General features: G+C 40.3%; 1 protein-coding gene across 1 annotated transcript; it reads right to left on the reverse strand.

The window, feature by feature from the left end:
- Nucleotides 1-7613: 7613 nt before the first annotated feature.
- Nucleotides 7614-11433, reverse strand: LOC149799694 (transcription intermediary factor 1-alpha-like). The gene has a single exon (XM_089959051.1). The coding sequence runs from the start codon at nt 11200-11202 to the stop codon at nt 9277-9279; it is 1926 nt and encodes a 641-aa protein (XP_089815177.1). The 5' UTR covers nt 11203-11433; the 3' UTR covers nt 7614-9276.
- Nucleotides 11434-15695: the final 4262 nt, after the last annotated feature.

Below are 15695 nucleotides of genomic sequence, written 5' to 3' on the forward strand. Positions count from 1 at the left end.
GATCGCCTGTTTGGTTCGTCCCCGACGAGAGCTGTCCCCAAGAAAAGCTGAGTGTTGGCCGTAGGAGATATGGTACGCATTGGCAAAACCAAACGCACTTTCGACAAAGGTTACTTACCTAACTGGACCACCGAATTGTTTCGTGTCACTGAACGAGTGCATGGCTGTGATCCTGCCGTATATAAATTGGAAGACATGAACGGAGAAGTGCTCAAAGGAACGTTTTATTTGCCCGAGTTACAACGTGTCACCAAAAAAGAAGACGACGTGTACGACATCGAAAGCATTCTCGAACGCAGAACCCGTAAAGTAGGCAAACGAAGTGTCAAAGAAGTCAAAGTACGTTGGAAAGGATATCCACCCAGTTTTGATTCTTGGATCGACTCTTCGCAAGTCAACGACTATAAAAAGAAGTTACCATCATGCCCTTTCACACAGACGCAGCTACGTCGACCACTCCTTCACCCAGTTCTTCTCTGCAAGATTTACAAAAACAACCCTTGTGGGTGTGGTGTGGAGAACGTGTGCCTAAAACGCAAATCGTCTTTTTCTGCCAAATCTTTGTGGTGTATTGTGTCATCGGGGCAGCCATCACCAATTTGAGTTTTCAACAAGGAGACAAACAATTGTGGACCATTTTATTAAGCAGTTGCATCGGTTACCTGCTTCCCAATCCCTCCCTGAAATTCACCTCGAACGGGAACAACGGGAACCTTGTGTCCAGTGTCAGTGCCAGTCACCACTCCAATAACAACAATCCCATTTTGAGCGGAGACACGCCTCTGACTTCTAGTAACCCCTCGGACAGCCACAGAACTCTGGAATTATGAGCAATAACAACCAATTTTACTTAACCTTACCCAGTGACAGTTCCATGGAGGTGTTTCCCAAGAACACTTTGTGCTGTTACACGGTCAAATTACCTCAGACCATCCAATTAGATCACGAAGCCCATTGGGAAGTGGCTTTGGTAGAAATCATTCACCCGACCCAAGTCCTAAATGTCCTTCCTAATCAAAATTTTTTACGGTGGAAGTTCATGACGAGCCAATGCAAAAGTACTTGAATACCCATGTCAAATATGATCACAAAACCTATGATGACAAAACTCAAAAGTGGTCCTACCACTTGTTCGTTCCCCCATGCTATTATTTTAGTGGTCAACATTTGGTCAGTACCTTTACCTCCAGATTTAATGTCGTGTTTCTGAAAACTTTGGAAAGTGTCAGAAAAAGTGTCACCATGGAGTACCACAAAGCAGCTCGTCGCTTCCTGATGAAATTTGACGGAGGTAAAATCATGTCTATTTTATTTTGTCCTGAATTGTTTGACATGTTGGGCTGGGACATGGATATGAGAATGGCCATGATCAAGAAAAACGAATTACCAGTCATTTCCGACAACGATTCTTTTATCAAGTTATTTCGTTCCCCCTTAGAACTGAACCAATGACTGAATTTAATATTTGTGTACTCCGATGTGGTGGAGTACAACGTGGTGGGACACACCTCTGTACCGTTACTGCGTGTCATTCCTTTCAAAGTGGATTCTGCCACGGTCACTGACGAGGAAGGTGGAAACACTTATCACGTCCACCGCGAATTTGTACATCCTCACTATTTGCCTGTCAGCCAAGTCGTATATGGACACGGTCAACATTGCTATAAAAGGAGATCTGGGACAAAATATTCGATTCACCAAAGGAAAAGTCACGGTGAAACTCCATTTTCGAAAACGGTTCTCTAACGAGTTGTAAGTAATGTATCCAGTGTACCTAGTGGTTGCTCGACAGCGAGGACACGGTTTAGGAGATATGTTAAAATCGGCCTTTCGTTCGGTGGCCCCGGTGTTGAAACCGATGGTGACACGCGGATTGCACGCCTTGAAAGATGCGGCATTGATACACGGCAAAGAATTTCTCCAAAATGTCATCATCGACAAACAAAACCCCAAAGAAACTTTCTTGAGGGCAGGCAAAAATGTCTTGCTGCAAACAGGTAAAGACCTTTTAGGCCGACGAGAAACACCTATAAATGCCCTACATGCTACCTAGTCAGGCATTTCTACTTCCCTGAAGCCACAGCAAGGACAAGGCAGAACAAGACGACGAAGAAAACACAATTTCATCAGACTTCACACGTCTAAAGCTAGAAAAACAAAAAAAGAAAAACCGTTCGAGACTTAGACGTTTTCGATTATTGAGAAAGAGAAAAAAAAATGATGCACCGAGAGTCTTGCGCTTGTTCCAAGTCGGAAATGGACCTGTTTGCCATGCCACCTACCATGATGACCATGCAAGAATCCCAATGGGTGGAATTTCATCCCGTCCCCTCTTTGACCGATTCAGCTCCAGTCGAGTTTGATATCAAAGGTCAGCCCGAAGATTACATCGATCTGAATAGCAGTTACCTGTATTTGAAAGTCAAAGTGATCAAAACGGAGAACACCAATCCAGGAGGCGATGCTAGAGTAGCTCCTGTCAACAATTTCATGCATTCCTTGTTCAGCCAAGTGGACTTGTACTTGAATAACAAATTGGTCAGCAGCAGCATGGATACTTACCCTTACCGTGCCTACCTGGAAAATCTCTTGACGTACGGAAAAGAAGCCAAGAATGCTCATCTGGATGCTTGCGTGGTATGGAAACCTGACACAGCGGGTGATAACACGTTTAACGATGCAGCCCTCACAGCAGATGACGATCCTCACAATGTGGGGTTTAATACACGTAGAAATAAAATTCTGCAAGGTCGTAGTTTAGAACTGATGGATCGTTTGCATTTGGACATGTGGTTACAAGAAAAGTATTTACTGAACGGAGTGGATATTCGCCTGAGACTGAATCGTAGTAGTACCGCTTTCCATTTGATGGCTCATGCCAACGAATACAAAACCATCATCCAAGAAGCCAGGCTCTACGAGCGACGCGTGAAAGTGTTACCTAAAGTTGGAAACGACATCAGTCACACGTTGAGCAGAACGACCGCCAAGTATCCGATACGACGCGTAGAAGTGAAAATGTTCACCATTCCTGCTGGACAGCGATCCATGATCGAAGATCATCTGTTCCAAGGCCAATTACCCAAGCGTTTGATCATTGGTATCGTCAAGAATTCAGCCTTCAACGGAGTCCACAACGTAAATCCTTTCCTGTTTCATCATTACAACGTAGCCAAGATCGAAGTAAGTCGCGATGGCCAAACTTGTGTACCCGACCCTTTGAGCCTAAGTTTGGTGACAGGAATTACTTGAACTCGTACTTGTCCCTGTACGAAGCCACCGGACAGTTAGGAACCAACACCAGTCACGGCATATCGTACGAGAATTATACAGGAAGCTACGGTTTGTGGGCGTTTGATTTCACTCCAGACCAAGGCAGCGACGAGGGACATTTCCACCCTATAAAATCCGGTCAGATTCGTGTGGAACTTCAGTTTACTAATCCTCTACCTGACACAGTGAACGTCCTCCTGTATGCAGAATTTGACAATACCATATAAATCAGCAGTTTAAGAGAAGTCATTCTAGATTATTAGAAGCCATGGAAGACTGTTATCAATCTTTACCTAGTGGAGAAACTTTGGACATGGAATGTGAGGAGACCATGGAAGAAGAAGAATCCCAAGACAAAGACGAAGAAGTTATCATGATGAAGTCAAGATGGCCAGAACAAGAAGCCCATTTAGTCTCCTGTTTTGCCAAACACTTAGTCGAAAAAATTACGGAACTGATCAAGAAAAATTGCTATGGATGTCAAAACGATCATCCCAGTCAAATTCAACACGACAAATGTCTGATGTTGAGTCAAGAAGAAAAATTAGACGAATATCTGGACGAAGCTTGGGGTCTCATCGAGATAGAATTTGTGTTGAATGAGTGGTATAAAGGCTTGGATAAACATTCTTCTCCTCCATTAACGTCTTTGGAGTGCCGTCGCATCGAATCTCTCTTTGACCAGAGTAAGAAGTCGGAGCTAAACGCCTTTTACTTGTCAGACATTTTCAAGCAAAAAGTCAGGATCGAATTGATCACTTATCATTACCTGTTCAGAAGAAAAAAACAGACAAATAAATGGATACCTGGGAACTTTATTACCTTTTGAACCACAGTTCTTATACTGCTTCTTGGAATCCTGTCGTATGTGCTAAAGATGAACTCCCTCATCGCAAACCTCAAGACCATCAAGCTTATGTGATCAACACGGACGACAGTCATCTCCCAGGAACCACTGGGTAGCCGTCTACTTTCCTCAAGAAGGATGTGTGGAATATTTCGATTCGTATGCATTGCCTCCTTTGGAAGACGATATCATTGACTTTATGAGAAGAAATGCTCAGACCACCCGATTCAATAATGTGAAATTACAAGGCACAGATTCCTTGGTGTGTGGACAATATTGTGTGTATTTTCTGCATCATCGCAGCCTGGGGTATTCCTTAGAACATCTAATGACTCATTTTGATCCTAGTTCTTCTTCTAGAAACGATGTGAAAGTAGATCGATGGTTTTGTGACCATTATACTTATCTTTTGTCTCAAGCTAGGAAGCGTAGTGTCTATCAATGGCCTAATAACTTCCAACAGTGGAAATCACAATTTCATTCACAACGTTGTCAACCCTGTCCAAAATAGAGTGTTATTGGAGAAAAAAATGTTTGTTATTGAAAAAAAATTGTTTGATGTTAAAATGTTATGGTTATTTGTTAGTGTTAAGTGATTTTGAATAAAAAATGTTGTGTTTTGAAAAAAATGTCTTTGTGGTTTGTTTTGCTATAGGTATCCTGATTCATGCTCTTTCACTTCTCTCTATCCCTCCCATGACACTCATTGAACGTTCCGACTCGAAAACCGTGTAGGGATGTTTTCCTTCACGTCCGCGCTTTGACCATAAAACCGGGGTAGTCTCCAGTCTAACCATCCATTATTAACTCATCCTCCTACGAAGATGTGCTCCAGACTAGCTAAGCTAAACGAAGCCTACGTGAATTTGCATAGGGTGAGACACAATCTGATACCGAAGCCAAAAGAGATAGAGAATGTGAGAATGTTAAAAGTCACTGAAGACCTGATAGAAGAGCTCTTCAGAGAAGAAATTAACAGGGAGAAAGAAGAATGGACAGAGAAGTACAGACTTCAGAAACAGCAGAGACAGCAGCAACAGCAACAGCAGCAGCAGCAACCTGAACCTGACAGAGGCTTTGTCGACTGTCGTATCGATACCAAAGTGTTCTTCTTCTCTTTCCGAAGAAGCAGACCTTATCCTGGGAGAAAGCCTATCGTCAGAGGAGGCCGCAATCTTAGAACCTAAAAGATGGCCATGGCTTCAAGTTCACACACAAAAAACAGCCCTTTTCAGGGCTACCCCAACCTCTAGAAAAGAAATAACAATCGATTGCCTATAATAAGTTCAAAAAATAAAAGTGCGTGTATAAGCACATGAATTCTTTATCTTGTTTAGAAAGTGTGTGTGTATACGTATTTTCTTTAAGTGGCTTCTCAACATTTTTTAGAATAGTGATGGGTAGTATTAAAAAGTGAGTGAGTGTTTCTTTTAGGTCCGCGCGTTGTTTGGTCATGATCTAGGTAATATAAGTTTTGGGTTTTAGTGGGATGTTTTCCTTCACGTACGCGCGTTTTAAGTGATGATCTAGGTAATATAAGATTTGAGTCTTAGGTGGATGTTTTCCTTCACGTCCGCGCTTTTCGTATAAATACAAAACTAGTCGGCAGTCGGGCTACCCATCGTTGACCTGTTAACAGCAAGACAATGAACACAAAACTAGCTAAACTGTTAGAACTCCAGATGCACCTGGAATATGCCAGGCGCCTTCTGAATGAACTGGCCGCGGAGGCCATTGTTGAAGAAGGGAGAATAAAAGAGGAAGAGGAGCAAAAAAGGAAAAAAGAAGAGGAGGAAAAGAAAATAGGAGAGAGGATGGCCTACAATATTCCAGAGACAGAGGATTGGGGTGCTGAAGCCAATTATCCTCCCTCTGCGCTCCCAGTCAAAAGAGTAAACTGGGAGAAAGATTGGAGGTTTAGATGTGTCTGCGGTGCCAGGCCGGGGAGGTGTAACCATTAACCAGGTGCCCTGGAGTTCAAAACAAACAGCCCTTTTCAGGGCTAGCCAAAAAACTTGAAAAGAGATAGTAATCCATTTGCCAATGTGTGTATGTGAAGTAGTGTATTTATAAACACTCACTCTTTTCCTGTTAAGATTGTATGTGTTTATGTATATGATTGTGTGTTTGTAAGCGCTCACGTAGGTTTGTGTGGATAGTAGATTATTGGGTTTTGTAATCACTCACATACGTTTGTGTGGATAGTAGATTTGGGTTTGATTTTAATGCTTAGCGTGTGTGGATAGTATAGTTTGGGTTTTGTAAGCGCTAACGTACGTTTGTGTAGATAGTAGATTATTGGGTTTGATTTTTGCTCATTGGCGTGTGTGGATGGTATATTTTGGGTTTGTTTATTGCTGCTTCGCGTATGTGGATAGTAGATAATATGAGATGAGAAAAGTAGGGGATGTTTTCCTTCACTTCCGCGCTTTCCATATAAGAACCCTCAGTGTTCGTTGTTCGCGCCATTCCACGGAATAACCAAAACGAAGATGGAAGTGTCTCAATTGTTTAACAATTTAAGGAATATTTACTTTTGGATGGTGGACGGAGAATATGCTATCGAAAGGATAGAAAAAGAATGGAAGTTAAGAAAAAGTCTTCACTATGTCAGCGCAATGAAATTAGCTAGGGAAATGATAGAGGGATTAATAAAAGAAGTCAAGAGATTGAGAGGGTTGATAAATCCCTCCCCCCCCCCAATGCCAGAGTGGGAACAATAAAAGAGGCCATGGACAAGGTAACAGAAGTAAGAAGGTTTTTGGAAGAGATAGAAGAAAGGTCAGACTGGTTCTTTGTCAAAAAGGGTAGTGAAAATGTGAAGAAAGTGGAAGAAGAGATGAGATGTGTCTTAGATGAGGAAGTGAAGAAGATTAAGGAGAGGTGGAGAAAAGAGAGGAAAGAAGAAGAAAATAGAAAGAAAAAGGAAGAACTAGAGAGACTGAACCTTAACTGGATGAAAATCCAGAACAAGTTCCGAGCCAAGGGTCACCCGGACTGGATACCGGAAAATGAAAAGAGGAAGAAGAAAGGAATTTTGGGAAAGATAAGGGGGTGGATGAAGAAGTGGAGGAGTTAGAAGAAGAAACCCAAAGGCCCTTTTAAGGGCCCCTTCAATGCCTCGAAAAGACCTTGACTTTCATTGCCTATCTTTCTTTTTTTAAAAATGTCTGTTGTCTATGTTGTGTGAGAGTGTGTGTGTGTGTGTGTATGTGTGTTATATCCATCAATTTCAATTTCCCTTGACGCTATACAGACCCACCGTGTTCAGTTTTTCCCATGTTCAATTCCCCTTGACCCTCAACAGACCCATTTCCCCATGTCAAATTCCCATAGACCCTATAATGCCTTGCTGGTTTTCCCCATGTTAAATTTACATAGACCCCATAGTGCCGAGACCCTGTTTTTAATGGTATAACCCCTAGACCCGCTATCGCCCCCATTCACTACTGATGTACCACAATGGTATAATCCAGGATGTCTTTGAATAAGGTTTCATTAATCCCAACATACTGTTTTATTCCAAAACGTCAATTAGCACTTTGTAATTCCAATGAACAATTTAAATAAATAATTTCTCTTAAGTTATATCTGGAAATAACTATAAAAAATTCCAGAGACTGATCATAAAACAGGAATGAATAATTGTTTAACAAATCCCTTTATGTACATAATGTCACCCGACTAATGACGCAACAGAATGTTCTGTAAAACTAATCAATTGTCCAAAATGTACTAACTTGTAAACAAGGTCAGATCTTGAACTCAAATTTAAAAAAAAACAAACATCTTGTTTACATCTTAGAATTATGGCAAAAACAGGTAGGTAAAATCTCATTTTCACAATCTTCAATCACGGACATGATGAATGTCAGGTGCACAATATAAATTAAAGATACATAACAAAAGTTACATAATAAAGATATGTTTTACGCACGTCATAGATTTATATTGTCTTGAAAAATACACACATTTACGTAATAAAAACGTGTTCATTTTTCACTGAATGTACTTTACAAGATCCAATAACCTATTTACCCTTCTTGTAAACTTGGGTTATCATATGTCTCACACCCTGACAAGTTTCTAGGGAAAAATTAGGCCAGACTCGTGACCAATCTTTGGGTGACCTGTTTTGGGATTTCGCCCAAACATCATGTAGACGTGTTCGATTATCTTTGCGTGTCCTCTCATTAACAACTATAATTTGGTTTTAGAAGAAGAACACATGACAGATTAACCCTTAGTATTTTCCGCCATATGTGCCGCTGTCTACACACGCCAAAATGGTCGTGTAAATTCTCAGACTGAGAACGAGGTTCCAGGCGGTTCTCCATCAAGGTTCTTGGCGATGGAGCCAGAAGAACCACAATAATATTTTACTCTGATCAAGAACCTCGTTCTCATGTTTCGTCCAAGGACACACAGGACAGTCCATTAGAGGACAATAAAGTAGTAATTGGCAAAATAATGTATCACACCCTATCAACTGAAGAAGTAGGTCAGACTCGAAGTTGGTCCAGTAGAGGATAATTTGATATCAAGGGGATATAAAAATTCATGACAAACAATCAAAGAAACAATTCTGCCAATCTATTGCAGACAGTTATCTTAGAATTATCACACATGTATATAAAATTGAAACTGATCTAAATGAATGGTTATCTCTATAAAAGTCCATTTTTGATCCGTGATTTCAGTAGTGCTAGATCAGGTGATTTCTGAATTATTTCCCTTGCATCACGGAACAAGTGATCGCTACATTTATTGTATTGTGTACTTCAGTGTACGAAAAGTCACATTTAAGGTGGACAAATTGGACGCGTACATCCTCGTGCTAAATTGATTTGTCTTTGATCTATGATACATTTATTTTTGTAAAGTAATTTCTCCTTTTGGTTTGTATACCTTTGGATCAGTTCCTGCTGTCACCTCTTGAGACATAATACAACGCCGGCCTGGGTTTGCAACGTCTTTGCTCTGCATACAAGCATATTTTGAGAAACCTTTAGATTCAGTCATGAGAAATATTTTAAATGATTTACTAACTGTATAATCTAAACAATGGCTTTTTCATGAAGTATTAAAAGAAAAATGTTTTGTCTTCTAATATAACCAATCTGAATTACCTGGATGATAAAGCAAAGCGTTACTAATTATTTCAATCTAAATACTTTGACATGGTCGGAGTTCTTTTCAAATACAAGAATCATGTTATTCTTGTCGTTCAAACATATACCAACCGGTTTTATAAACCCACAATCCGGTGAGAGTAACACACCGAGTTGTTTCCCTTCCGGTGAAACCTGCACCACAGTGTTAGAATTATTACCACAGCAGTAGACGATGCCCTTCTTGTCTACAGTGATCCCACTTGCCAATTTCAGATCCTTGCTCTTAAATATATTTAACTTTTCCCCGTTCATGTTTATAGTTAGAATTTTATCATCAGCTGTGTAATATATTCTCTTCCCGTCTGGACTGATGCAGTGGGTATTTCTTCTATACAGTGACTCAGCAAGCTGAATTGTATTCGTGGCTTTGTATGAAGTATCCAATGTAACAAGTAATTCATTGTCTTCTAATTGATCAACTATAATGTTTTCCTGGTAGGAAACTATTCCATAGCATTCACGACCGACAGCAATGGTCCTTAGTCGTGTCAAGGTATGGCTCACAGAGAAAATGATTATACTTCCTCCTGCAGTAACAGCGACAGTTTGGTGGTCTACTCGACAAATGTACCTAGGCACAGCTTCCATTTCTAACTGATGCAGACAATTTGATTTTTTATCAAATATCTTTAGTTTCTTATTCTTAACGTCCGATAGGACAAGTTTCTCATCTGGAAGAAAAACACCAGACAATATGTCACAAATGTTTGCATCACCAGGTACTTTGGCACTAAAACTTGATAACTCGAATGATGAGCTCGATGACAATTTTGGAATTCTTCTCTTCTTACTCTTCACTTTCCCTATTGAACTCCACGTTCTGACAAATTCTTCAGGTGTCTTATAACAGTGAAATTCAATCTGAACCTCCTCTGAATCATTTTCGATGAATTCATATCTTTGCAAATACTTCTGTGCGTGCTTTGATATTCTCGTCGTTGTCATGAAGACTTTTGCGACATCAACAGATTGATTGCCCTCATTTAACATCATATGAGACGTTTCTATTGCAGCAATGGTGCTCTTACACTCTGCAATATGATCCGAAATAACTATCGTTTCTTGTTTCCATACCTGATCCAATTCATGTAACATATCCGCTTCAAGCTTGTCTATATGATTGTTCACTGCAAATTTCCATTGTTGAATGGACTTTGATATCTCTGTCTTCTGGTTTTGAATCGACTCCAGATGTTTCGAATTATTTTCGAGTAGGATGTGAAATAGCTCTTTCAGAGCATCTAAATTCTCTGATATTTGTTTAGGATCCTCCCTTTCTTTCATATCTTTAGCTAAATCTTCGATTGTAGACAACTCCATACAAGGTTTGTGTTCACTGGTCGCACATTTGTGGCAGCAAAGTTCTTTGTGATGCAAGCAAAAATATGTGAATCTTTTATTGTGACTTGAACACCGGTAGATACTCTCATTAGCTACCCTTGCATTCGGATTCTCCGGCAATGCATTCACGGTGAATGTGTGGTCACTGGTCATCTTAAAACTTTTATGACAATTGTAGCAAGTATGACAAAGATATTCTACGCAAGTGACACAGTACGCCACAGAGACGTGATGCTTACCATTCTTTGCACATGGTTGGCAATACATTGGGTCATCTCTCCCGGGTAGCCCCAAAGATATAAGTGTCAACACTGTGGAATTAGTAGGCAGTTTGGCGGCCCAGTCATCTGGAGTTTGGGTAATAACTGGAGCAGGTGTATAACTTCTACATACGGGACACGCAATGGTGTCAGACTGTGTCCCCTCATTCTTCATAGCCAGTACATGTTTGCATATACACTTCTCACAAAATGTGTGTAAACACGTCAGTACCTTAGGTGATTCGTACGTTGTTAAACAAATTGGACAATTCAGTTGATTGTCGGTCGTGTGCGGAGCTTCTTCCATGTTGGAAATCAATAACTTCCTGGTAGATATGTACTGCTGATGAAAAAAACACACGATGTTTCTCAACTTCACATATGAAACTGCCTCTTCTGTTAACTGTTTGTGTTAGCTATGACCATTCCGAATGCCGTACACATTGCTCAAAAGTATTCGTCCGTACTTCAGTGAACATGTATGAAACTACATGACGGCAAGCTATACACTGATTCCTCAAACAGTGAGTAAGGTCACGTGGTCAGCTATACAGACACTTGTCACGTGTATCAAAACGAAATGTAAGCATTCTAATACAGCGTAATATTATAAACACAGTTGTCAAGCGTAATATTATAAACACAGTTGTAACTTTCAATAGTTTATGCACAGTTGAATGCAAAATAATATAAAATACAGTACCCTTATGACGCTTAATTTCAATATCAGTATAAGACTTGAGAAAAACACAAAGAACTGCACTCTTATAAGCTTCCTTGTTGTTGATGTTGTCATTATTATTATATAATTAATAGTATTGGCACTGTAGTAGTAATAGTGTCGCGACACACGACTAGTTTAAAGTGTCTAGTGCAGTAACTTTCAGCTACTATTGCTTGCTAGCTCATTGCGAAAGAGACCCGAGTGAGTAAGCCTCTCCTGCCAGTACATAACCACTACATAGTCAAGACTCCATCAGTGCCTTCTTGCGGCAACAATGGAAACATAACTTCCGGCCCCTGGCGAAGCTGCGGAGCATATCAGAGGACCTTGAACCACAGAGACACAATGTGCAGGCCCACCATCGCGTGGACACGTCATGGCGTCCGGTCTATCAAGCCCCTACTAAGGGTCAAATGGCGCTCACTGATTTGTGGGTTAGACTCGGAAGAACAAACGTTTAAGGGAGCTCACCCTAACAGAAAAACTGGAGTAGAATCGCATTAGATGGCTGGTAAATGCTTTATACGCCGTTTGGTAATTCCTGCAGCCTAGCCTTCTCCAGATGTATCGGCACCTGCCTTCATCTCGACTCAGTTTTCTAAGCAGAAGGGGATGAGGGGACTCATATGATGGGCAAGTTTGAGCCTCGATATCATTGTCCAGGCTGTGCAGTAAACCATGCAGAGGACACTGCATCCTTGCTCTCAGTAAGGACAGAATACGAGAGGGTGTAGTTTATGGGGTTATAAGTCTAGCTCTGTGGGCTTACAGCACGGGCGCCATGGACTGCCTACGACGAGATGGGGGGGGGGACGGATCATTATATCCTACTGGTCAGTTATCACCCGTCACAAAGCTGGGCAGCCCCAAGCCAGTAAGGTACTGACCCATGAAATTCAAACTTCAGTTTACAAGGTACTCATAATGTTAACGTTCTGAAGGTTCACATTGATCAATATATCGCCATTTCTATTCATCATATATTTGAAAAGATAACGTGTAGTACAGCAAGTTGACGAAGAGCCTGGTATAGAATAGAGATCATAAAAAACTGGATTAACGTATCAATCAACCAGACATAGGAAAAAAATATAAATTGTTGTAATGCATTCATTCTGCCAGGAGCAATTGTTGTTAATTCAGGAAACCTATACTACTTGCCTTCCCAGATCGTATTACCTCTGAAAGTCAACTCCAGTATAGTTCCCCACTATGTCTTCTATGAAAGTTTTGAAGTCAGTATACAGTTATGGAAGTATCAATATGCTGAAAATTTGACTCTATATTTTCCTTTATATTTGTTTGAAAGTCAGTAATGCGATGTATTTGTCTTATCAAAAAGATGTGTATAGGACAGTTGACGTGATTGTGGAAAAGAACCATGTAAGTAGTATGGGTCCTGAGTTTGCTGAAACAATAAATCTTGACATGGTCTGTTTTTGTTGTACATTAGTACCAAGCCATTATTATCAGAATATTCTTCAATTTGTTGAGGGATGTTATCAATTGTTCATTCATAAGCCTTGTCTGAAATCACTTTTTACTCCGCATCCCTCATTACCCACGAACTGGAATGGTCTACTCCCAACGTTGGTTGATGTTGGGAACTAGGTACCGCATCCTAGTAGAGATTACTCTATATTATTTATAAAAGCCACAAGACAATTTCAGGATTCATGATGCTAATTAAGTTGCCATAGAAAACCTATGGAAACATCGTGATATTAAAAATACAATAAATTTAAATGCTTAATACTCATGATCAAACTTTAACAATACTGGCATATCCTTGATGCAAGTTTTTGTGTTAAGAAAACCATATGAACCGATGCATACTTTTTTGTCTGTGTTTTGAAACATGTGTTTTCAGTTTTGCACCAAGGAGTCAGATGTTCATTTCAGTTATGAGTTTTCCAAACTCAAGTCTGTAAAAAAACTTAAATTTCATCAACAAAACGTTGTCTTTTTTCATTTACAACTTGGATAATCTCTCAAAAGATTCATTTTGCTAAAATTTCAGTTTCGGTATCAACCAATCCAGGACAGCCAAACCCGTATGTACTCTATTTTATGTTTCACATCTTTTTTAGTCCGATTCCTATTGTTCCGTATCATTAGCACAGTGAGTACTTCACGCCTATTGCAAAGTACATCTATAGGTTTTATTTGAAACAAATATTTATCAAGTATGATTTTAAGTTTATTATGGTTTGCAGAAAATCACAGTGTCTGATATGTGTATTCTAGAGTCCGTCAAAAGTCAATCGCATCGGACATATTCATGCAGGTTGCGAGAGTTGTGTAGTCATGTGACTAGCAATGCAAACGGTGAGTAACAGGTAAAATTTCATCAACGCTGTAGTTTCGTCTGTTCTCTCAGTGAATTAAAGCCATAACGATTATAATGGTCACACTTTCTTAGAAAATAAATCACTTTCGTATCGATTTCATATAGATATGACTCGATCCTACATCCATTACGTTATCCCGTTGGCAAGAGGTTATCCAATGCCGCTACCTCACGGTGGCGGAGAAATCCAGCTTTTCATTAGACAATTGACTCTGGCCTTACGCTCCAAGATAAATGTCCAAATATCAAACATGGGGTTGAAAGTGTCAGATGAAACTCGGATTAGGTTTTACCATATGTACTAATCTCGACGACAAATAATCCCAAGCTATTGTATCTTTTTTGAGTGTTAATTAAAGTGCACAAGTCGAAACCATTCAGAAAATCTCACAAAATAATAAAATGTTGTTTAACTACTTCTACATGGATCGAGTGACAAAAGAGTGAAAGGAAAGAACTGAATTTGCGGTACTTTGTTTAATATTTGGGCAAATTTGATTTCTGCTTCCTACCATCCTATCGGTTCCCAAACCCATCTCCCACGGGGCCTCCACCACCCCTTATAATACTTTCAACCTTCACTTATTCTTTCATCTGTTTATCCGTAGAGAATGATGTGCCAAATAAGTTTTAAAATTTATTGAATTTTAATATACATGGATCTAACTGAATAAATCTTAAGTTAAGTGTCTAAGTCAGAAAGGTTGAGAAGGCACACATGGTAGAATAAAAAGAATCAAATAACTTGAACCAAACCAAACGATTAATATTTAAACGGAATGAAGATAATACATAAAGGCGTTATTTAAGTGTGTGTGTGTGTGTGTGTGTGTGTGTGTGTGTGATTTGGATTTTTAACATAGCTTTGAAAATGTTTCAGTAATGTTGCTACGATGTCTGCTTTTTGTTGTTGTTGTTGTTGTTCTGGGATTTAACGTCATTTTTCAGCACAGGATAGGCTATACATGGCGGCCAGTATAACTGGTGGAGGAAGAACCCTAGAAAACCCAGGGAAGAACCACCGACCCACGAGAAGCTACTGGCAGGCTTTCCCACGTACCCACGCTAGCCGAGCCTTAGACTCGAACACACGCAGACAGAGGTGAGATGGCAGTGATCCGGAAGGGTGAGCGCTTTAGACCACTCGGCCACTCGGGGCCCGCTACGATGTCTGCAGTGTGGCAGTTAATAGTGATGTCTAACACTGGGGTATCATGCCGAAGACATATATCATCATGTCCCACCCAGTCACATTATCCTGACACCATGCCAACCAGTCCTAACACTAATCTCTTAATGCTGAGCGCCAAGCGAAGCAGCTGCTAGTACCATTTTTATAAGTATCTGGTATGACTTGGCCGGGATTCGAACCCGCGACCACTAACCACTTAGGCCACCGGAGCGGTTTGTTTATCAGTTATCAAATGTACATTACTGTATAAACATAAAAATGCGGTATTTAGATTTAGAAATTACATTAATACAGCATTTTTCATGTATATATACTGCTATTGACTTGTCATGATCAGGGATATATAACAGTTATATAGTAAATAGGGATACCACTTCATCCTATCGTATCCTGACATTTCATTCATTACCGATACACATCGCATACTTCGTGTGGCCCCGAGTGGCCGAGTGGTCTAAAGCGCTGTTGTTAGGGATCACGGCCATCTCACCTCTGTCTGCGTGGGTTCGAGTCCCGGATTCGGCTAATGTAGGT

The sequence above is a fragment of the Sinohyriopsis cumingii genome, chromosome 5 (genome assembly GCF_028554795.1).
Source record: "Sinohyriopsis cumingii isolate HCF-2022 chromosome 5, ASM2855479v2, whole genome shotgun sequence".
Lineage (NCBI taxonomy): Eukaryota > Metazoa > Mollusca > Bivalvia > Unionida > Unionidae > Sinohyriopsis > Sinohyriopsis cumingii.

Excerpts from the sequence above, each read along its gene's own strand:
- LOC149799694 (XM_089959051.1), bottom strand. The coding sequence starts at position 11,202 with ATGGAAGAAGCTCCGCACACGACCGACAATCAACTGAATTGTCCAATT.